The sequence below is a fragment of the Seriola dumerili genome, unplaced genomic scaffold (assembly GCF_002260705.1).
Source record: "Seriola dumerili isolate Sdu_G_001 unplaced genomic scaffold, Sdu_1.0 BDQW01000814.1, whole genome shotgun sequence".
Taxonomy (NCBI): domain Eukaryota; kingdom Metazoa; phylum Chordata; class Actinopteri; order Carangiformes; family Carangidae; genus Seriola; species Seriola dumerili.
The window spans coordinates 149,818-172,051 of NW_019175069.1; the positions used below are offsets into that span (position 1 = coordinate 149,818).

The 22,234-nt window shown below is 38.1% G+C and overlaps 3 protein-coding genes across 5 annotated transcripts; all 3 read right to left on the minus strand.

Moving 5' to 3' along the window:
• Positions 1-523: 523 nt before the first annotated feature.
• msh5 (mutS homolog 5) lies at positions 524-9,620 on the minus strand. Its single transcript, XM_022766203.1, has 25 exons — positions 9,501-9,620; positions 9,289-9,412; positions 9,048-9,128; positions 8,695-8,748; positions 8,459-8,580; positions 8,242-8,351; positions 7,877-7,912; positions 7,473-7,555; positions 7,333-7,378; positions 6,811-6,949; positions 6,606-6,668; positions 6,389-6,517; positions 5,941-6,013; positions 5,736-5,845; positions 5,465-5,545; positions 5,296-5,383; positions 5,128-5,195; positions 4,213-4,331; positions 4,009-4,135; positions 3,290-3,439; positions 2,969-3,043; positions 1,365-1,511; positions 932-1,069; positions 769-842; positions 524-668 (listed from the first exon to the last, which is right to left on the minus strand). Exons 1-25 carry the CDS (start codon positions 9,618-9,620, stop codon positions 548-550), a joined length of 2,478 nt encoding a protein of 825 aa, XP_022621924.1. The 3' UTR covers positions 524-547.
• Positions 9,621-11,370: 1,750 nt separating this feature from the next.
• LOC111237215 (SPRY domain-containing SOCS box protein 2-like) lies at positions 11,371-14,151 on the minus strand. Its single transcript, XM_022766220.1, has 3 exons — positions 13,797-14,151; positions 11,867-12,650; positions 11,371-11,729 (listed from the first exon to the last, which is right to left on the minus strand). The coding sequence occupies exons 2-3, from the start codon at positions 12,606-12,608 to the stop codon at positions 11,599-11,601; spliced, it is 873 nt and encodes a 290-aa protein (XP_022621941.1). The 5' UTR covers positions 12,609-12,650; positions 13,797-14,151; the 3' UTR covers positions 11,371-11,598.
• Positions 14,152-17,336: 3,185 nt separating this feature from the next.
• Positions 17,337-21,651, minus strand: LOC111237180 (rano class II histocompatibility antigen, A beta chain-like). 3 transcript variants are annotated; one of them, XM_022766161.1, is made up of 5 exons: positions 21,592-21,651; positions 20,211-20,471; positions 18,753-19,034; positions 18,496-18,606; positions 17,337-18,045 (listed from the first exon to the last, which is right to left on the minus strand). In XM_022766161.1, the coding sequence occupies exons 1-5, from the start codon at positions 21,641-21,643 to the stop codon at positions 18,020-18,022; spliced, it is 732 nt and encodes a 243-aa protein (XP_022621882.1). In that variant the 5' UTR covers positions 21,644-21,651; the 3' UTR covers positions 17,337-18,019. The 3 variants fall into 3 exon arrangements, with proteins under 3 accessions (XP_022621882.1, XP_022621884.1, XP_022621885.1); XM_022766163.1 differs by lacking the exon at positions 18,496-18,606; XM_022766164.1 differs by lacking the exon at positions 20,211-20,471 and having other exon boundaries at positions 21,592-21,630.
• Positions 21,652-22,234: the final 583 nt, after the last annotated feature.

A 22,234-nucleotide genomic window follows, 5' to 3' on the forward strand; every position in this document is an offset into this window, starting at 1 on the left:
GGTGGAGCTCTTTCCTAACAAAACCATCTTTGTCATGACCAAACACTGCTGTGATACACCATTCTGCAACTCGGCTCACAATCTCCCTATATACACTCTTTTGTATCTCACAGTGGCTTTCCTAACTACCTGGCACATCACTGAAGCCTTAACGGGATCACAATAAACAACCTGCATTTATTTATTGATCTCAAAAGACTGTGGGAAGTGATGCTGAAAGGACTTCAACCATATCGTGAAGAAGTATCTGTTTTCTGTCACATATAATATTTTGAAACACACACACAGTGTTTAAATTTAACAAAATGCAAGAAAAAAATGACCTGGGTATTTTGTTTTGCTACAACATAAACCTTTGTAACACATGCAGGGTATTAAATGTTAAAGTGTTACAGTAACAGCATTCTAGTCATGTGTAGATAAATGTATCCTGTCCTGGTAGAACAGCACTTAAAGCCTGCCTGCTTCAAAAACCGACTGACAACACAGGAATGAAGAGACAAACTGACCACTGAGCTGCAGAAAAAGTTTGCAGAAGCAGAAAAGTTCAGCTGCGGTTCAGAAGGTCTCCAGTGGAGGGCAAGAGCTCGTCTTTCATGAAGCGTTGCAGATCCAAATCTTTGTCTTCCAGGTCAAGGTTCAGAAACTTCTCCACCACAGACCTGCACCTGTCAGTAACACACACGTACACACCTGTCTGCTTCACACACACACTGCTCTCTAGTGTGGGGTTTTATTGTCTTTCTGTGCAGTTTAAGTTTAGCTAACCTGTTTGCCTGCTCATCCGATGATGCTTTGTCAATGCGTTTAATGGGCCTTCCTGTCCTGTACAGTTCAGACACCTGACCAAACACACACCCGCAAACAGTCAGTCTATATGAGCATGCTTCTGTGTACCACTGTGTGTGTGTGTGTGTGTGTGTATGTTTACCTCCACCCCTCTCTGTACAAGGCTAATTGGCAGGCCTGCCAGTGTAGCGATGTTGGCAGCATAGCTGGACTGGCAGATCCCTTCCTTCAGTTGGTACAGAAACACCAACTCATCCCCGTCCACTGCTGTCTCTAGAGTCTAACACACACACACACACACACACACACACACACACACACACACACACACACACACACACACACACACACAGACACACACACACACACACAAAAATCATATACATACAAAATAAATTTCTACTGACGTAACACATATCTGCAATGCAGCCTCATTAGCTAATTGGTCATTTGGAAGTTGCAACTGCTGTCAGTGTTATTCTGCAGCACATTAGTTCACCATCATGAAAACTTGCTGAATATTCACACAATTGCTTTGCTTATTGTGCAATCTCAGTTGAGGTATCCCTCAATACCAGAAGAGACAGCAGGACAGAGGAGGGTAGGAGGCCCAGCTGCAGCAAACTGTGGAAGTTGGTAGCCAACAGAACGTGAGGAACATCTACCGCAGCTTTTCTCAGCCAATGAGAGATCGATGCAGCCAGCAAAGACAGTCCATCCACCTGAGGGGGAACATTATATTGTTTTGCTGTTTTTCTGAACAAGCAGGAAGATGCTATGGGCCAAACTTTTCAATTTCAATTCAGGTTCAGCTCTTTAAACCTTCTCTTGATAGCCTGATTGCGCAACATTATGTTAGAAGAAAAATGTAAACTTAATTGATACTAATGTTATAGATATATACATATCTATACATCTTTGCAAATGACTTACTATTTACTGGTGATAATCATGCCACAGTAACCTAATTAATATTACAGGAAGTCAGTAATAATTCATTAAATGTATTAATTTATGACATATATATGAATCCATGCCATGATAACAGAAATCATTGTTTACTTTAAAACTGTTGTTGTATAAATACGTTGAACACTGTAGCTGTTCTGTCATTGTCGACCACTTGAACCACCTAAAGGAAAGGAAATTAACAGCAGTAATTTCAATATGCAGATGTAGACTTTTTTTTAATAGTACATGTTGCCACCTACAGGAAAGGAAAGCAATAGCAATTTTAATACGAGTGTTTTCTTTTTTGGAGTTGTTGTATTATTTTTGATTATGTTTGTACACTTTTGACTTTTTGGATGTCTGACAGAACTTATTCAAACTAAACTGGTAATTTTATTTTGTTTGGCTTCTGCCTCCCACACCTCGTTTTCTTCTTTAGACGAACAAAATTGGTTTGGACTTACTCCATTCCTCTCCAGAGTAACCTGTCAGACAGTGATGTAGGGTAGAGAACATAAAGAAACTCAGAACAGTATGAACTCTTCTAACTATTTAGCAATAAATATGCTCCAGTTACCAAAACAAAATAGGTATTTTAACACTCTTTACATGGACATTGCCCAAGACCTAAAATGTAATTTGTTATTTCCTGGTAAAACTTTATTTTAAGTCCCTGTTTAGCAAATAGATGAAGTATACAAACATGCAATAAATGGTTTGTAACTTATTATAAAGTAGTTGTAAGCAGATAAGTGTTTCTTAATGTATTTATCAACTATTACTCCTCCTTTATGCACCAAGTGGAGACTGGTGTATGAGAATGAATCACAATAAAGTAAATTACATTTGTAATAATATAAAATGTATCTTCATAGGGAGAAATTATAAGTTGTAATGACAAATGCTGAACACTAACAAACAATTAAAAAATTTCATGTCCTTACATCTCCTTACGAACTATTTATTAAATGTTCATACTGCTAATAAATGATAGAAGTTAAGTGTTACTAGCTCCCTTGCCTGTAGATGGTGCACATCAAGACTTCTATATTTACAGCTGCTGCAAATTTCTTGCTGATAGGTGGTACGTGTTGGTTCAGGCTGCAGCTCTAAATTAGATAATATTGGCTGGGATTGGTTTCAGGTGCCTCACATTAATGACACTGTGTGTCCTCGTTATGAGTATCCATATGGATTTAATTCACAAAGTGCTGCAAGTCCCTCTTACTGTGTTAGTTCCTTTTCCAAATTCATCCACGAGAACTAATGAGTTGCCAGTACTGCTGTTGAGAGCCTGGGCCATCTGGAGAATAAAGACATAAACTGTTACAGTATACTACATTTTGTTGTTTTATTGTGTGTGTGTGTGTGTGTGTGTGTGTGTGTTATGGTTGTAGGCAGTAGTTGTTTTATAAAACAGTCTTGACAGGTGGATTGTGGGAGTGGAGGACAGGAGTGTTAGAGGTTGATGTCTTTTATTTTCACACCCACACACACAGACACACATACTGCACACACAGAGAGGCTTGCATGTGTTGAGGTACCTAACCTGGTTGAGGTCAATCATAAAGGTGCTGAGGCCCACAGACACAGACTCTCTGCTCTGCATACGGGTGAAGATCCCATCCACCAGACCGATCTCTGCCTCCTTCGCCGGCACATCTGAGCCAATCAGAGCCATGAACACAATCAGACCTACCTGCCAAATCAGAAAGAAAGATGATTTACAAGTGCAAACCTCCCCCACTTGAGAGGCTTTTTCTACTAATTAAGTTAATTACAGTCTGGAAAGGTAAAATGTATCTTATATATCTCATATATCTACATCTGATGCGTCATGGCAGCATGCTGATGTAACTAGTATCCTTAATGCAACTACTGGTGCTGAAGAAACAGATGAAGGCAGATTATTTGCAATTATACATTTTCTTTGAATGGGTATCATCTCCTGTTTATATAGCGTTTACTTTTTTGTAACTGATTGCCTGAACACAGTTAATCACTGGGTGTAGCAAAAGAAAAGCAAAGAAAAGTCTGTTTAGCCCCAAAATCCCCCAAACATCAATGACAAGCCAATTTCAGGTAAACAGGAAACTGAGGTGTATACACAAGTCAAAACGGTGTGACTGATTCTGCAGCAAAGTGACACAGAAGGTTGAGTATGAATGAGCTAGTGAAGACAAGTTGTTTATCATTGTACCTGTTACAGAGTTGATAAAACTTATACGTATTTGTCGGGGACAGATAGTTTTTTCTGACTGTCCTGACCTGTTTGAGATAGATGCTCTTGCCAGATGAGTTGGGTCCAGTGATGATCTTGATTCTGCCCTGCAACTCTGAGCTCTCGAAGGAGTTGGCAACAAACACAGGAGAACACAGCTCCAACAGCGGGTGTCTAGAAAAATGATTAAATACAGAAATGTACAATCTTGTACTGCAATAATTATTTCCATCTCATGTATACGAGTCTACCTGCCCTGCATGACTGTTATCTTCCTATGGCTGGCAAGCTTGGGTGAGGTATAGCCGTACTCCTGGGAGGCACTGCTCATAGCCATCAGACAGTCCAGCTCAGCAGTGAGATCCAGGACCTACACAACACACATTAAATACGCTAAATGTCCTAAAGAGAGGTCCTCTTACCAGTGACAAAGCAGGCGGCATGTGCTCTACGTGCACAAACAGACACACACTCCTTCTCTCACTCTTGACAGGGTGATGAAAGTATGCATTCATGAGCATTCATTTGGAAACTGTGTATTTAATCATATTTTGTTAAAAATAGGAGCATTTGGAACATGACGAGCAAATGCACAGCATAGTTATGTTATTGGAGAGGTTCACAATTTGTCATTGGATGTTTTGATAATTGAAAAACTTTTTATTTTAAGAAATGATTGTAACCACAGTGAGGGTGTGTGAGAGAGACTTTGAGTGAAGTATCACTTTAACAAAGCTTGAAACCCTTCAAAAATGTCTTCAAATAAAACTCAGTGTTTCTTTTAGATTAATTTAATTGCAAAGATGCAATCTGCTTAACCACTAGAGACGTCTAACCACAGCTACAATACCGTAAACACAATACTTCATCATCTGACCTTAGTGCTCATTCTGCCCTCAAAAATAACAATACAAGTTGCAGTTGCAGAATGCAATGGATCATGTAGCAAATATCACAGCACTTGAAAAGAACTTGTGATGGGATCAAGACCTGTTTCATAATCAAAATGAACAACACATCCCAACCAAAGGAAACACATAGTTAATCACAACAAAACCCACCTACACACATTTACAGCATTACTTCCACACCAACAGTCATTCATCAGAGTGGGAGTCATGTTTTTAACACTCGGAGGCTGGAAGTGCACAATGACGCAAACCAACCTTGTGGAGGGAGCTGCTCCTCTCGAGGATTGTGTTCTGCAGTTGTGTCATTACTGCCATCTCCATGTCTGAGAAACAGGGAGCATACCATCAGGAAAGTATCTTGGGATTGTTGTAAAGTTATCAGATGCACAGATCTCAGGTGTTTTCTGTTAGTGGGAAAAATACCTCTGATGTCACAGTGTAAGTCTCCTAGGAGGTCATCTAGCTCCTTGGTTCTCTGGCTGCGGTAGTGCAGACGGTCCTCTGACAGGAACTAAAAATGACAAAAACATGAGCAATTTTGTCTTTTTTAAAAACACACACACAAACAAAAATGACAAGTTAACAAACACACCATAAAATCAAGCCCCTCTATCTCAAAATCCTCCTTCTCCACCATACTGGACAGTCGAGGGACAGAGAGAAGGAATCCAATCTGTAAGAAGAATCAAATAATGAGCACTTTTATACAATATATGGAGCCCCAGAGTTTTCTCCATATCTGATATTGAATTCCACCCATAATACACTACATGCAAGCAAAAGCATGGTGACTAAAAATGTTGGAATGATATATATATATATATATACATATATAAGTAGATGTATAGACATAAAGACTGGACCAGAGGGATGTAGATGACACAGCAGGCGGGGATGCGGGCATCCAGATGTTCCAGCTCTCTTCTGGCAACATCTGTCAGGAAGTCGGACAACCCCATCATCCTCCTCTTTTCTGACAGAGGGAGAGAGAGTAATTAAGAGTTCAGTTCAACCAGAATGTAAAGTCACATAGGTCCACAAATTAAACTGACACTTCTCTGTACTTACTCTCATCTATTGCGGGGTCCACATTTGGTTTGATGGTGAAGCGGTTCTCGGCTATGCTGGTTTCAAAATCGACCTATGTCTCAGATTAGAGATGGAATCAATCTCAATTATACTTTTCATTCAGTCATTCATTCAATGTTTATTTAGACAGGGTGGTCCAATGAGAGCAATTTCACTCTCTTTTGCATGGATGCCCTGTGTACATAGAACAATAAAAAAGGGACATATTACAAAGCAGAAAACATATATTTTGAGAGATTTATAAACTGCAGATAAGAGACAAGGATAAAATGGTAAAAATATAAGAACAAGTTTTAGTAAATGTTTGTTTCTTTTATCTAATAGAACAAAAGGCTATAAATATTACTATGAAAGAACAAACAAAAAACAGCAAAACATACAAGTCTGGGGTGGGATTTGAGGGCACAACATAATACGAAGAACTCACAACTCGGCTGATGATGGAGGAGATATAGTGGAGGTCATCAGAGAGCCCCTCACTGATATCATGAAAGAGCTGAATGGATTGAGGCAGGTGTCGCACCATGTCCCTAATACACACTGCACTGGATACCGTCTGACACACAACACACACAACATTTTGTACACATTTAAAAGAACCTGTCACGTGGAAAAGGTGTGCATGGTAATACTGTAGCTCCAACCTTGTAGAGACTCTGCCAGTCAGTCACTTTGGTGTGAGAGAGAGACATCCTGTGCAGAAGAGTCTACCCCACACACACACACACACACACAAGCATGTAAACTGGCTGTAGACAGATGACATAACGTTAATGTTCAGGTGGTGACACATCAGGTAAAGTGGTAAACAGATGTGACGAAAAGAAGATAATTGGCCACAGTTGTTACTGGTATGTTTCTGATGTTGCGTAGCAAGGACTGCAGGGTACTCTGTGCGTCTGAGTTCCGAGGTGATGTGAAGAAACGTATCACTTCCTGTCTTCTGTGTAACACGGCCAGGTCCTGTGTTGGCCGCAGAAACCACTGGCTGACAGGAGAGAAGACACTTACACCTATTGTACTTCTATAAAGTAAATAGTACAAACTTACAACTTTTACACCATCCTATCTCTTACAATAACCAAAGTATCTTGTGTGTATGCAAAAATAATGGTTGTGTGAAGAAAAATTGCAGATTTAAATTAATGTACATTCCCACAATAATGTAGCAAGGAATTAATGATGCAGTATGTTGGAAAAGATGACACAATTATTTTGTTGAATAAATTTAGCACAACTGTTATCAGTTTAGTTTTAATGGGAACCAAAAACCTGTCCAAAGAAATAACAGCCGTATATATTTTCTTTTCATGGAGTAAAGAACCCTTTATTACTTTTGTGTGTTATTCTGTGGACTGAGGTGATTCTCACCGTAGCAATCTAGAGCCAAACTTAGACCTGCAGCGGTTTAGTATACCTGTAATAAACAATAGGACAAGTAGTTAGTGGTCACACCATTACATTAGCAGGGGAAGAAATAAAACCGAAATGCAACTGTCTGAGCTGCATACCATAAAGACTGAGCCCTTCTTTTTCGCCTGAATGGAGCTTGTACACTGATGGGTGAAGTTCTGACTTGAAGATCTGTAGTACACTGGAACAATACAAAAAATCCATTGTGATCTCTCATTCATCCACTTCTTTTTATCTATGTGTTTGTCTGCCTCATCCAATGATAAACCTGATCTAAACAAGGTATTTCATACAATCTGATGCAATACATAGTGTACATAGCAAAATGCATCAGACAACAAAATAAGAACAGCAGACATAAAATGACTGATATAACATAAGAAAGTTAGAAACAATTTTAGTTTTTATTTTAGTTAGAACAATCTAACAAACACATTTAACAGAGATCATTTATATAATTATGGCAAAACCTTGGAGACATTTGCAAACTGTGCCTTCTTACCTGTATGTGTCTCGGTCAATACACACCACACCTTTCCTGTATTAGGATGAAGCCAATTGAGCCTTGATCAGTTCTAAGCAACAATTTTCATTCATGAACTGAGAGGTTTGGTTTGCTCTTATATAAAGAAGAGAGAAGTAAGGAAATAAAGAGAATAGGGAAAATGTAATGTAGTAAATGTGCATATACTCTGAAAACTTGCTATAAGTAACTGCTGCATGTTTCACAGACTAAAACTGGTGGAGCTGAACACAGAGAAGTAAAAAGTCATTCTTCATTGAAAAAACTCTTTCAGTGTCCTCATTATGGAAAATGTGTAATCACAATGTTGTGCATGTGTATATGTGTCTGTGTGTGTGTCTTACAGCGTGTAGGCGTTGAACTGTAGGATAGGAACTCCAACACTGCTGTCTTCCAGCTCCACTCCCACTCGCCTCCTGTCCAGACATTTTAGCAGTGCACCCACTGTCCTCAGCTACGTAACAGATGCGCACGCACACACACACACACAAACAAAAATGAGCAGAAAGGCACAAGAAAATGATTGGCAGTTTGAAGATGATAGGTAAACTGTTGGCTCACCATCAGGGGAGAGTCAAAGGAGATACAGGAGGAGAGGTAGGACATTTTGTCTCTCTCTGAAACAGAAGTAGGAAGGAAAGGTAGATGGGCAGAGAGCAGCCTCTGTTTACCAACCTCCAGGCCTGCAACATTGAAAATTAAGCATTTCATTATGGAAAATCATGCAAATGTAATGCAAACAGACTACCAAAAAATTGATGAGAATATTAGGATATTATAGATGGGCATTTCTTTACCAAAGTCAACATATGGATAAGTAACCACCTCTGGTTTGTAGTCTGGGTTTGAACCTAGGATATAACAAAGGTGAAAATTAATAGTTAGTCGTTTGAATGAAAAAGTTATTGTCAGCGTTGTGGTTTAATGGTAAAACTGTAACTATAGCGTGCTCGAAAAAGCAAAGCATTTTCTAACAGTTATACAATCACTTTTCTCCCTTATCACAACTAGCTGGCTGCAGTGTCCCCAATCTCATTTTAGTGCCTTGACTCAGAAACTTCTTGTCTCACGCCATGTCAAAACAAAACTTTCTGTGACATTTTTCTTTTTCCCATTCTCTATGCATAGATAATAATGTCCCAGAGCTCACCCAGTTTGTGCAGGAAGCGGGTCATGCAGCGCTCCTGCTTTGCACTGGTAATGATTACATGGGGACTAACCTCCTGAATAACTAAACAAAGGAAATTAGAAGAGGCGTATATTAAGTGTGAGCGTGACAAACACAAGTGTCATTTTATGGACAAATATTTTGGCAATTTAATCCATAAAAACATGAATGTAATTCTGTTTGAAAAAGAGACTATCGTGTCAATAACAGGTGTAGTGTTTACCTCTGGCCAGCAGGTGAAGCTCATGGTTGTCAGGAGTGTCTATCATATAGTGTAAAGAGGAGTCTGTGCTGTCATAGAAGCAGAGGCCCACCTGTCCATTCTGGGCCAAAACACTCAGTAAAACCTAGAAATAAAGATATAAATGCAAGAGTATGCATCTGACTGTTGCAACTATCTACTACTATGCTGGTGAGTATGACACCTAAGCTTACCGCAAGTGAGTCTTCCTCCTCTTCATCTCCATTTATACCTGGAGGATCAAAAACTAGCCCCCCTCCTCCTCCTCCATCTCCTCCTCCTCCTCTTTCTCTCAGACCTTTCAGTGCTGCCATGAACAATTAGGTCTAAAAACCAGCCAAATTAAGGTAATTATTGCTCAACATCAGTCATTTGACAATACAAAAAGGCACAATATTCAATCCAGCAATAATTGTTTGCCCACTGTTGGGCAGTGGAAACAAATTGGGATGACAACATTGGCATCATTGCCTTTTAAGTTGAAATGGTGAACAAGTCAGCAAACAGTTGCTTATTTACATATGCAGCAGTTGCAGGGTGAAATTATCACTCATTCAGAGTTGTGTTTGTGTCCACCTGATGAATGTAAGTACAATATTCACTGTCTTTTAGCTCTATTTTTGGTCTCCTGCATTCACTATCTGCGTCTGTATGATGACCTGTATAAGCGGCACTCAACGGTGTAGTTAGTCAAAGTGCCTCTCAATTGAACAATTTCATATACAGTTGAGTGCTTTAATCTATAATAATGCAACAAAAAAAAATTGCTTTACATGTAAAATCTTAAACTGAAAAATGACTATTAACTCAATCTGTCAGATAAATGTAGTGGAGTATAAAGTACAATATCTGCCTCTGAAATGTGATGTAGCAGAAGTATAAAGTAGTACAAAATGGAAATAGCTGATACTTAAATAAAGAACTAGCACTAGCACTAAGTATAGTACTTCAGTAAATGTTCTTGGTTATTTTCCACCACTGCAATTAAACCCTATCACACTGTTATTATAAAAAAGTTGATTAATGTTATAGCCGCTTTTAGCTAACCTCCGGTGAGCCAATTTAAGGAAGTTAGCCCCGTTTAGCGAAAAATAACAGTATTATTTGCAGTCTGCATTTAGTTAGCTAACATATACTCACAGGATGGGTTGCCAATTATTACAATAAAGCCAACAAGAGTTATTTATCGATGGTAAGGCTCGACTCATAACAGAAAGGAGGTTGATAAAGGTTTTAGCTTTAGCACTCTTCTATCGCGCGGCTACTTTGCGTGCTGTGTAGGCTTCATATCCTTCTGTTGTCATGGCAACAGTAATGTGAATGTAGATAAACGGAATTTAACAAAGACTTAACACAGGATGAAACATGGACAGTCTTCAATATATTTTTGATTTAATCAATCAAATCAATCAATTATTTCATCATTGTATTGTTAGCTATTTTACTAGCGGTTTATTATTATACATACATTAAAATGTAAGCAGTATGGTGGAGCTAATACTGCTTTGCGTACTGTTGGATTGTGTAATCTATAATAATCACCATATTATCATATTTTAAAAATCACGTTTATTATTAATTTTCTGAAGTCATCCGTGCTTCTAATATAATCGTCAAGTCATTGTGCTAATTTAAAGAGTTTTGTTTAGGGATAATTAATTAGTTAATTAAGTAAGTAACCATATTTTCCCAGGCATCAACATGATTTAAATTATTATTAGTGTCACCGCCATCTGTAGCCTATAACCAGCAGGCTTTAAGTCCATTTAAAGCAGATGTAAGTTTATATTGACCCCTCTGCAGGAAAAGGTTTGGCTGTGTAACATTTTTTGGGAAGCTCAGGATTGTCATAATAAGAATCATTCATAAGTTATTTCTTCCTTCTTATCCCCTTTTTCCATTTCTGAAAGGACAGCCTCCACACCACAGCACAAGACTGCCAAACTTTTCTTTTGCAAATGAATGGAAATTGTAAAACAGAAATAATGACAACTTGAAATAGGAGTCATTTTTTTATACAGAAATAAAGAAATGTTCAGAATATATTTCATATACGCCTTCAGTTTGTGAAACAACAGTGCTCTCACAGTTTACAAATAAGTTTCAAAATATTATAAATGGACTATGTATACATCACATTGTAATAAATAATATGAAAAGTAAATACACTTGTCTAGCCATAATGTCACATTTACTAATTTTTCATATAAAAAGAAATGCGTCATAAGTTCTCGGTACACTGTGCAATAATTGACAAAAGCATTCCTACTGTGTCCATGTGTGTGCGCAAAATTAATGACTAGAAAGCAGGTAGTGCTGGAGAAAAGGGGGTAGAGGCAGTTTGTCAGTTTGACTTTGCCTCTGCTGCCCTAAAAACTGACGAATTGACAGTCCACATAAAGCCATCAGAGCTGGGGGATCACCTGAGAATGAAAGAGAAGAAAAAAGTATTAGTTTCACAGTATGTTTTTTATAAGAGCCAAGTTACAATAACCCCAATTGTCCCGGACATTGTTATTCTAACCAATTCAAATCTGTTTAATAATGACTAGATACTCACATGTGGCACCATTCAGGTAGCGTAGTTGTATGGTGGCTCCCCCTCTCACACTACTCACCGCTGGGAACAGATCCACTCCACGAGGAAGGTCTTTAAAAGCTACGCCAAGAAAAATGCCATCAACAACGAATCCCAGAGTCCCTGCGTCAGCATCCAGGACCAGCAGGACACGTTCAAGGATGTGGAGAGGTGTCTCTGCCACTTTTGTGTCTGGTGAAGAGGAAGATTGTGGCTTAAAATCTGCAGCCTCAGAGTCACACTTCCTCCTCTTTCCTGGGTAAAGTCCTAGACTCTGTCCACCATGCCAGAGCTGATTGGTTTTGAGTTCCCAGCCCCAGGACTGTGTGTCTCCACCCACCAGCACATTGTACCCTGAGGCCTGCAGAGGACAATCCTGCCTGGAAATGCCCATGACAGCGTGACTCCCTCTGTGGTCGGGGGTCCACAGCACCTCCCAGACATGAAGCCCGCTTTTCACCCCCATCTCTGCTCTCACCCCATCGCTGCTAAGCGCAACAGGTGAACGTGTCACTTTCTGTTTGCAGGCAGAGAGCAAAAAGTGAGGAGAGCGGTGGACTGAGCTCCAGTGTGAGCGACTGTCTCCTGGAGGAACTGGTGAAGAGTTCAGAATGACAGCGAGGCGAGAGCAGGTCGGAACAGCCAGTGGAGGGAAAGCTGATGAAGAGGAGGGAGGGCTGTCAGCTGCCCTGCTGTACAACCAAGCTGACAGCGAGAGACCCATTGGTACAGTAGTCTACAGAGGTGGACACAGGCAGGCTCAGTGCTAAGGGGAGAAGACAGAAAACAAAACAAGTTAATACAAGTTATAAGTGTATACACTTTGTTCATACATTGTTAGAGTGCAGTATGAGAGTAAAGTAAGGTAAGGAAAAGTAAGGTTAGGTTTTTACCTGAAGAAAATGGTCAGGTCAGATTAGAATAGAGTAGAATGAGGAAGAGAGCAGACTGAAGTAGCAGACAGCAAGATAAAGTAGAGAAGAGTGTCAAGTAAATATAAGGTAAGGTAGAGTAGATCAAGTGGTGTTGAGTGTTTAGAGTGTTTAAAATAGCAAATAGCAAGGTAAAATAAGGTGAGGTGAAGTGGAGTAGAATAGATTGAAATAAGTACAGCTTGTAAAGTAAATTTGAATTGAGTACAGTAGAGCAGAGGAAAACAGGTAGTAAAGAATTTGAATGCTAAGGCAGAAGAAAGTAAAGTATCTGAAAACAAAGGAGTGTTAAGAACCGGTATGGTACAGTTAAGTATAAGCAGAGTTGAAAGAAATAGGTAGTTGATTAATCAGTTGAGTGACAGAAAATGTATCTGCATTTTCATAATTGATTAATTGAATATTCTGATGTCAGCGTCTCAGATGTGAAGATGGGGATAGATTGATTGTATTCTGATCTTTTACTTAAGGAAAATAGTAGTACCGCTCTGTAAAAATACTCCTTTAAAAGTTTTGCATTAAAAACTGCACTTGAGCAAAATTTACTTAAACTACAAAAGTTAAAATACCCACTGTTCAGACAAAAACTTGATACTATTTGTTGAATACAGATGTATTTGTAAGCAGCATCATGTTGTTGTGGCCCAGGTGAAGCCAAGTCTAGGTATTTTACATACTGGTAGTTTAAATGTATTGTTCTTGAATTTACAGTACATCTCAGTTTATATGCTCAATACAATATTTCCCTCTGAAAGGTAGTGCAGGACTAGTAGCATGAGATTAAAACGATCAAATGAGTGAATACAGTAAGTGTTAGTTAGTGTTAGTTTCCACCACAGGGTAAGGTAGAATAGAATAAAGTAACACAAAGGGATATAGCAAGTTAGAATAGAGCAAAGTCCCTACACATTTAAAGATGGTTAAGATGATTTCACCTGTTGGAGCAGATCAGTATAAATAAATAGTCTTTTAAGTCTTACCAGCTGTTTTGACGAATCCTTCCCTCTGGTCGTTACAAACAGGCTGTTTCCACACATCCTCTCTCTGTGTCCGTATCTTGTTTTTAAGACTCTCTTATCAAGCATCTCCTACGTCTTATCGCAGCTCGGTAACGTAACCGCTCTGTCTCTGCTCCGGTGTTTTGGTTTTCGGGACGACCTCCGGGACAAGAACAGCACAGTCCTTCAGTCAAGACTGACGCCATCCAGAGCTGCAGTGACAAGGACGAGAGATCCCATGACGCGTTTGTAAACTGGAGCAGGTTATAGCACATCCACTGTCTGATTTATCACAGGCAGGCTCTCTGTACAGCTCTCATCAGTATCCCTCTGTTTGTACCCTATGATCTTCTTTCCTTTTTTTTATCGCGTTCTGTAATGAATATAAACAAAAATAGCGAAACATAAGAAGAGAATCAAACTTGGGCTTTTAATCAATAAGAAGAGAAAAATACAATAGAATCCAAAGCGGCTCATTATTCCGAGGAGCGCAGGCGCATAAATCGAAGTGTTGAGCCCCGCGCGCTGTCTTACAGACACTTCTACTTCTTGGTCCAAACTTTTAACTCAAAATGAGATTTGTAGATAGACAGCCTACAATGACAGGTGATTTTTGTAATGGAAACATATTACTTGTGGACGGCAGTAGGCTACTGATTAATCTGTTGGTTGCTGTCTCCATTACCTCTTTGTTCTATAAAATGTCAGAATATATTAAATCATGTCACTCTAGTAATTGATTAATCATGTTCTTTGTTTTTTTCTTAATCAATTTATTAAAGCTTTGTTTTAATTAAAGGACAATGTTTAATAGTATTGAAAAGTTTGCTACCCAAAGATATATAGTGCACTATAGACACACACACAGAGACACACACACAGAAGACTAGGAAAAATCAACAAATATTCACATTTTGAACAAGAACAAAACATGAAACCTGTACTTTGACATTTTTGCATAAAATTAAAATTGTAGCAGCAACGTTATCTCTTGACTGTAAGACAGTAATGAGGGCTCCTTTACACAAACAACCCAGTAGAGGAGAGCAGAGATGAAAGTAGGTCACATCATGTTATGTATTGTAGGGGTGTATAGAGAAAGATCTTGATTTTTATTCTTTAAAACTGCTGAGTTTTCAGGTTCATTAATTGCACAGTCACATATGATGAATGTAATCAGTACATCAATTACTCCATTGGATTCAACCAGAGACCTTGTGAATTCCCACAGACTTCCTCTGACTTTATGTGTTTGCTCTGTATTTAAACCCATAAGACAGTGACTGTTGAGGCAGATAAATTATCTACTACAAATGCTTCACACAAACTTATTAAATGTCAGCACCAAGGTTACTTTAACTTGCTGGCACCAATGCCTGACTTGAAATTTAAAATACAATACAGATCGTGTATTGTGTAATGTAGGACTACAAAAATTGTTGTAATATTTGCTGGTTTTCTGCCCCAATTTGAGAAGTTTTTACTGGATAGTTTGTTTGTTCTGTTGCATTCAAGAGGCTCTGGGTCACAGCCCTTGAGGTAGGCTATTCTTTTAACTCTAGATTAAAATGAACACAACTGCTTTTGTTGGTTTTGAAAACATCTGCATCAGATTTCCAGATGTTCGTCAGATACAGTATATGCATCCCAGCTGTTACCACAGGGAAAATTTAAATTCAACCATTTGTTAAATTAATTTGATTTAATTTGATATGATCTCTCACCAGAAGATTCCCTCATGTTGGAAATCAGCCCGGCAAGTGAAAAGTGAAGACCCAGCAGCAGCGCTGCTTAATATGAGAGAAATGACATGTCCCTACCCAGTTTGGGTGTATTCCAGAGGCTGAGGACACCACAGCACACTACATACTACACTTTATCATAGGCTATATAAGGTTAAGTTATAGGTTTTTTAATGTCTAAAATTAGATTTATGAATTTATAAATTTATGTTAATTTTGAAAAAGATTGGCAAAAGATTTAACAAGTATTTCCTGGTGGTAATAATTAAGTTAATTTAATGTATTCAATCATGACTAACATCAGCAGTGAAGTAATAGTTTGTGATTTTGGTGAATATGCTTGTTAGCTTTCTTAGTTCTTTAGTTCTTTCTTAGATCAATACCATTCTCTTCCATATAATGATACAACCAGCAGCTGCTTAGCTTAGCATAAAGACTGGGAACAAGGGGAAACAGTTTGCCTGGCTTTGTCCAAAAGTAATAAAATGCACCTACCAGCCCCTATAAAGCTCACTAATAAACATGTTAGAGCTAATTTGTTTAATCTATAGAAAAGCCAAAGCATAAACACTATAATTTGATGTTTTATGGATGTTTATGTAACAGACTATTTCTTGGCACAGTGACTTTCTGAAGTACTTCCCCATCTAACTTCATTTTTGTTGCAGTTGTTTTTTATGTGCTGTTGTATCGTCCTATTAACATTTGGTCACAGTAGTACTGCTCCAAGTGCACAACATGATGACCTTCACTGGAATTAAACCAACAGTGTGTTGTAGTGTGAGCAAAGAGAAATAATGCAAAGTAAAATCAGCAAATGTTAGCTCTCTTCATTGTTTATTTTGGCAAATAAAACTGGTGTGGGTGTACTAGGAAGCAATTTACCTGCCAAACTACATCTTGTTAGACAAGGGCAAAAACAAATCCCAAGTGAAAAGACTGAACAAAGCCAAGACATAACACTCCTGTTTACTATTAGTTACAGTATACACATGGGATAAGATGGTTGAATGTAATGTCTTAACTGATAAAATTATCTTATAGTCAGTGAATTAGCTGAAAGAGATCAGCTGCACAAAACATTTCCCTGCCTGAAAAAAGCTTTTAGCTGCCTTTGGTTTGGTTACATAATGTCCATGTCCTACTTTGAACAGCAACACAATGACTGTCTCTTCAAATTTTAATGTTACCCTCTCTAGAAAATGCAGTAACAGGATAGAAAAAGAGGTTAAAGAGATCTGCTAACATGTTTATGGGGGAGATAAGGGAGAAGTGAACTCAAACGAGGAAAAAAAGATTTAAAAAAAAAACACAACTTGATTCTGTGAACAATGAGTGTGCCACTCACATAAATTATTTCTCTTTTTTGTTATTATATGGCAAATATCTGCTCTAGTCTCTAGTCGAATGCTTCTTTACAGAGGTTTAATGAAGCTCAGTTTTATATTAAAATCAATATAATCATCAAAATTTGAAAAAACTTTACCAACTTTACCAACTTTACCAAAATTTACAATGAATATTACTGTGATGGTTAACATCTTCATTTGTCAAAATAATCTAACCATAATACTAATAATATAAGACAAAAATATGCACAACATAAAAGTGCTGTAAAAGTAAGTTTTATCTCCTTTATGTTAATAAGATACATGGCAATAATCTTATTTAGAGTAACTTCATGTGGAGTGCCTTTGTCTTTCTTGATAACACACAGATCCTTTGCATCTTTCCTTTAATATAATCTGGAACCTGTGAGTTTTCCTTCGTCCTCAATATGTATCAGATCATGAGATTATTATAACTTGAAGTAATGAATGAGTGAAAGTTTTATTATTTTGTCACGTATACAACTATGCCCAGCCTGCAAGGCCTTACAAGATACCAGCAGTTCCTAAGAACCAGAATCAAAGTGTAGTGTACAGTATACGTTTTCAAACAAGAAAACAATTTTCACAGTCTTATCCTCAGACTTTCACCATCTACAACAAAATCTGTGTATCACTGACAAATTCAAGTAAATACCAGTTAAGTAGTCTATCTTGCCTTCTTCTGTTTAGTTGAACCAAAAGATTAGCTCTCTTAAATCATCAGGATTTATACATTACAAAAGAAAATGGGACTTACTTTCCACTTTACCTTACTGACACAGAACACGCAACCTGATTGTAGTTAATCAAAATATTACATATGATTTAGGGCCAAACTTGTGTTTATATGTCCCTAATTTCGGTGTTGACAAGATATTTAAAACTTCAATAAAAGCTTACTTTTTTATAAATTAATATTAAAACATATATTATTGATGCAGATATAAAACATATCAATATCCCCAGGAACTGAGCAAAGCTCTTATTCCTCATAAAAACCTTCTTATCCATTTTATTTTCTACCATTTTGGTTTGGATAACTTCACATTATTGCTTGTATTACAACTATTTCAGCCAAAAGTGGCAGACTACCTTAACTTGATGGCACCAACACCCGATCTAGAAGAAAAACAAAAAGAAAAACAGTGAGTCACACAATGTTGATTTTGAGTTTGGTAGTTGAGAAGTGTTCAAATCTAAACAGGTTGTTTCCTTAGAGGCTCTTGTCAAACTACAAGTGTTGCATTAAATCTGACAGATTCCTACAAATAATCACTAGTGGGGTTCACCGTCTTGCTCTATGATTTTAAAAGTAATGAGACAATACATTTTTTTCTCACAGAAACGCATCGATACAATGACGTCTGAGTTTCACTTCAAAAGTCCCAAGAGTGCTGCCATGCTACTTTCTGTTTCTGCGCTGTTAGTTCTTACATTAATATGTGATTACACAAGTGACAGATACAGTGACAGATTTATTTATCTCTACACAATTTTTGCTTCAGCTGCTAACGTTGAGGCCTTTAGACTTTGACCCCCCCCCCCGGTTAGTTTGGTTCTGTCTCTCACCAGTAGCATTTTTCTTGTAGTAAATCACCCCAACAAGAAAAAGGACCAGACCCAGCACTAGCCCTGCTGTCCCAACAGCAATCTTATTCTGCTGTGACTCAGACATGGGATCTGAAAACACATTTATTACAAACACAAATTTACATACTGTGTATTCATATCTATTAAAAGTGTTCTATCATAACTCTTCTCAAACAAATATTCCTGCTTGAGTGTTTCTTATTGATGAGGTTCAAAGGTTCCTGTCACTCCCTTACCCCAGTCATAAAGTGTGGGCTCCTTGAGGGTGGCATGCTCCACCATACATGTGATTTTCTCTCCAGGTCTGGGTGCATACTCCAGATAGGAGTGGATCTGGTAGAGCCAATTCCCATTGGACAACTCATCAGAGGACGTCACATCAGATGTCACCATCTTCCCATCCCTCAGCCATGTCACTCTGATTTGTTTGGGATAAAAGTTGTACGCACTGCAGAGAAGCATGCCTGGATGTCTGCTGCTCACTGTCTCAACTGACCGCAGCTTGACGTAGGGCTCGACTAGAGGAAAATGAACAGAGGCAAAACAGATGATGAAATCATAGATCTTGTATTACTCCTCGTATTATTACACCAGTAACATTGAGTTTCTGTAATGCTGTAGATTACAGCCCATGAATACAGTGTAAATATTTTGTACATATCATGTACCAATAAAATACTTACTGGGTAGTAACGATAGGTAGAAGTGAAGTAAGGGGAATAAAGGATAACAAATTTGGAGTTAGAAGGGCCGTAGACATGCAGTGCAATTTGGGGCAGTGTCAATTATATATTTTAAATTAAAACTATTTAGATTAGTTGTTACTAAATATTTACAACTGCCAAGTGTAACTTTTGTATAGTTAACTGAAACAACTGACAAAGCTATTAGCTTGCTAATATGATCCTTGAGTCATATGACTAGACATTTGGACCTCACTGTATATATTTTGTGTCTCTAAAAATGTATTTTTTTGTAATGCTGTCATGTTGATTGTTGTTGAGTCAGTGCTATAGATATTTCCTACTGAAGTCTTAACTGCTAAGACATATCCTATGATTTAATGGTGAAACCTGGTTTAGTAATTCACTAGTTTAAAACTATCGCAGCTAGTAGTGAGAACTTAGGAAGGTCTTAAAGTTTAACTGTTTCAGTGGAGAATTGCTGGTACAACCCAATCCAGAGCCATAAATCATAAGCAAACAAACAATATACCCCTTAACTACTCTGTAATTCAGTGTAAAAGGGGTGAACAAAGGACTGTTATTTTACAGCTCTTGTACCCCAAACTTGCACTGTAATAAGGGAGATCTCTCAAACATTGTCAATGCTTTGTCATGATGCAACAGCCATTACATCAGCCGACATTCCTCATGCATGCTTTTCAAAGAAAGTTGGTGAAAACATTACAAATTGGCATGCCATTCGTTGAACTGATTCTTTATATAGTAATATATCTCAATACAATTTGTTATCTTGCCCCATAATTATTCCATTTTGTAAATAATTACATGGGCAGCCATGTACAGTTGGTACCTTCATTCACTATAACCTCATGTCTTCTTCCCTTGTACTTAACATTCAGTATATGTCCTGCAACAGGTACCCAGTAAGTATTTCATCAACATATACTAAATAACTACATGTGCAGGCTGTAATCTGAAGCATTACCAGAGTTTACACATTAAAATCACCTGGTTTTGAAAGGAGTTCAACTGCCGGTGGCATTTTGGTTTTGCATGTTTCTACATTCTTTTGTTCTTGTTTCAAAAAAGATGGGTTCTTGTTAAGGTCGTCTGCAACTTCCTTTGCGATTTTTGTGTAGCCGGTAAAGTTTCCTGAGGTGCTGTTGTATTGGCCAAGAAGCACTTTATTAAAGTAGATTTGTTCCAGATAAACAGCTTCATGAGTGGAAGTCAACAGGCAACGACTTACACCGTAACCGAAGAGAGCACCTGTAACATAAAGCCACAAAGCATTATAAGTTGACTTTTCTCTTTCATGGTGTTCTCACTTACTCTGTGTTTCAAAACTCTAAAACTGGCAACTCTTTTATTTACATTGTAGTAACCAAAGGTGGAAACCATGAATCACAATGCTGATTCAAATACCTTCATCCAGTTCAAAAATGTGTTGACACAGAGTGGTGGAAATGACCTATATCGGTTACCAAGTTCTCTACTTATGTACAATTCTGACATACCTGAACTTTACTTGAATGATATTTTCATTTAGTTTAATTTTATTGAATTTTTAGTAGGTGCACCCCTCATTGTTTATCAACAACAGTAAGTGAACGCAAAAGGCAACAGGACGGTGAAGTCTGTTTTCCTGCCGATGCTAGTTTCCCCTCATCTTTACCTGGCCAACACCATCATCCCACCCCTAATGCTTCACCTGACCCCAACCTTCGTCATTTTTAGCAACTTGCCATTCACTTTGTGACCATGGCAACCAGTGAGTTTTACATGTAGGTCATGTCTCACACCTCTTTACCACCAGACAAATGGTACTTAAGTAAGGGGTGACACAATAAGCAATGTTTATAATACTAGTCAGCAAAACTCGCTCTAACTTGTGTGAAATTGCTACCCACTTCCCCAATGTTAATCTGCGGGAGGTAGCCGGCAGCTCCGTTCCTGCATGTTAAACTCGCGTGGGTCCCTTCCCCTCGTGTTTGGGGTTAAGGATACGTTTTGGTTCAGATTTACCTAAGGTTAAAAACACACAGACGGGGAAAGTCTCCGAGACAATATGGACCGGTAATTGACTCAGACCGTCGTCAGTTACTGCAGGAGTAAATTCAGTCTGTTGCGATCAGTGCGAGCACTGCTCATAAATTGAACAGCTCAGCAGCCACAAAGTGCAGCTCTCTGTCAGGAGCTCACCTATCTAAAGACTAATGCCTGTCAATTCAGTATAATCAGTTCACTTTAAATTCACCGATAGATTAATTTATATAATCCATAACACCTCTAGCAGCAACTGAATGTTTGGCTCTATCCTGGGCTGTATCTGTTTGCAACAACAACAACACAATTGAATAATGACAAATGCTGTTTTAATGTTACTTACCCGCTCTTAAAAATGACAGGAACAGTAGTGAAAAGCAGCTGCGAGCATGCATGGCTGGTATCAAATGACATATGTAAAACTGGAAGTAAATTGATCTCACACAGGGAACAGGAGGAAGTGAATCAGCTTAAGTAGAGCCCGCCCAACATTTATTTACCGTAAGCAGGTGTGGTACATGTTTGTTTTAATATTTTTATGATGGATTCCTATGGCCTGAAGGTTTAACAGGCACCTATGTTATAACATTTTCTTTTTTCTACACACTAAACTGATTTTGCTCTGTTTGTTACATGCCAGTCGAAATAGTTATTGCTCTGGTTATCTATTGTGACCACTTTTTTTTCCTTTTTTTTTGTCCAATTTCATATCAGTTATTGAAGTGATTTACTATTTGATCTTAGTATTGATGGATTAATTGATTCACTTGTAAAGTGTTTCAATTCATCTTTTGAACAGGGGAAATGTCTGAATATAATAACAGAATGTGAAAAAAAATGTAAATGACTCAAAAAGGAGCTTTAAACATCAGATCATCAGATAGTATCATTCCCCAGTAAGATTTCACAGAACGAACCTGATGAAGGATAATTTGTGTTGGAAATGAAAAATGGAAGTGGGAACTTTCCTACATTGTATATGGGAA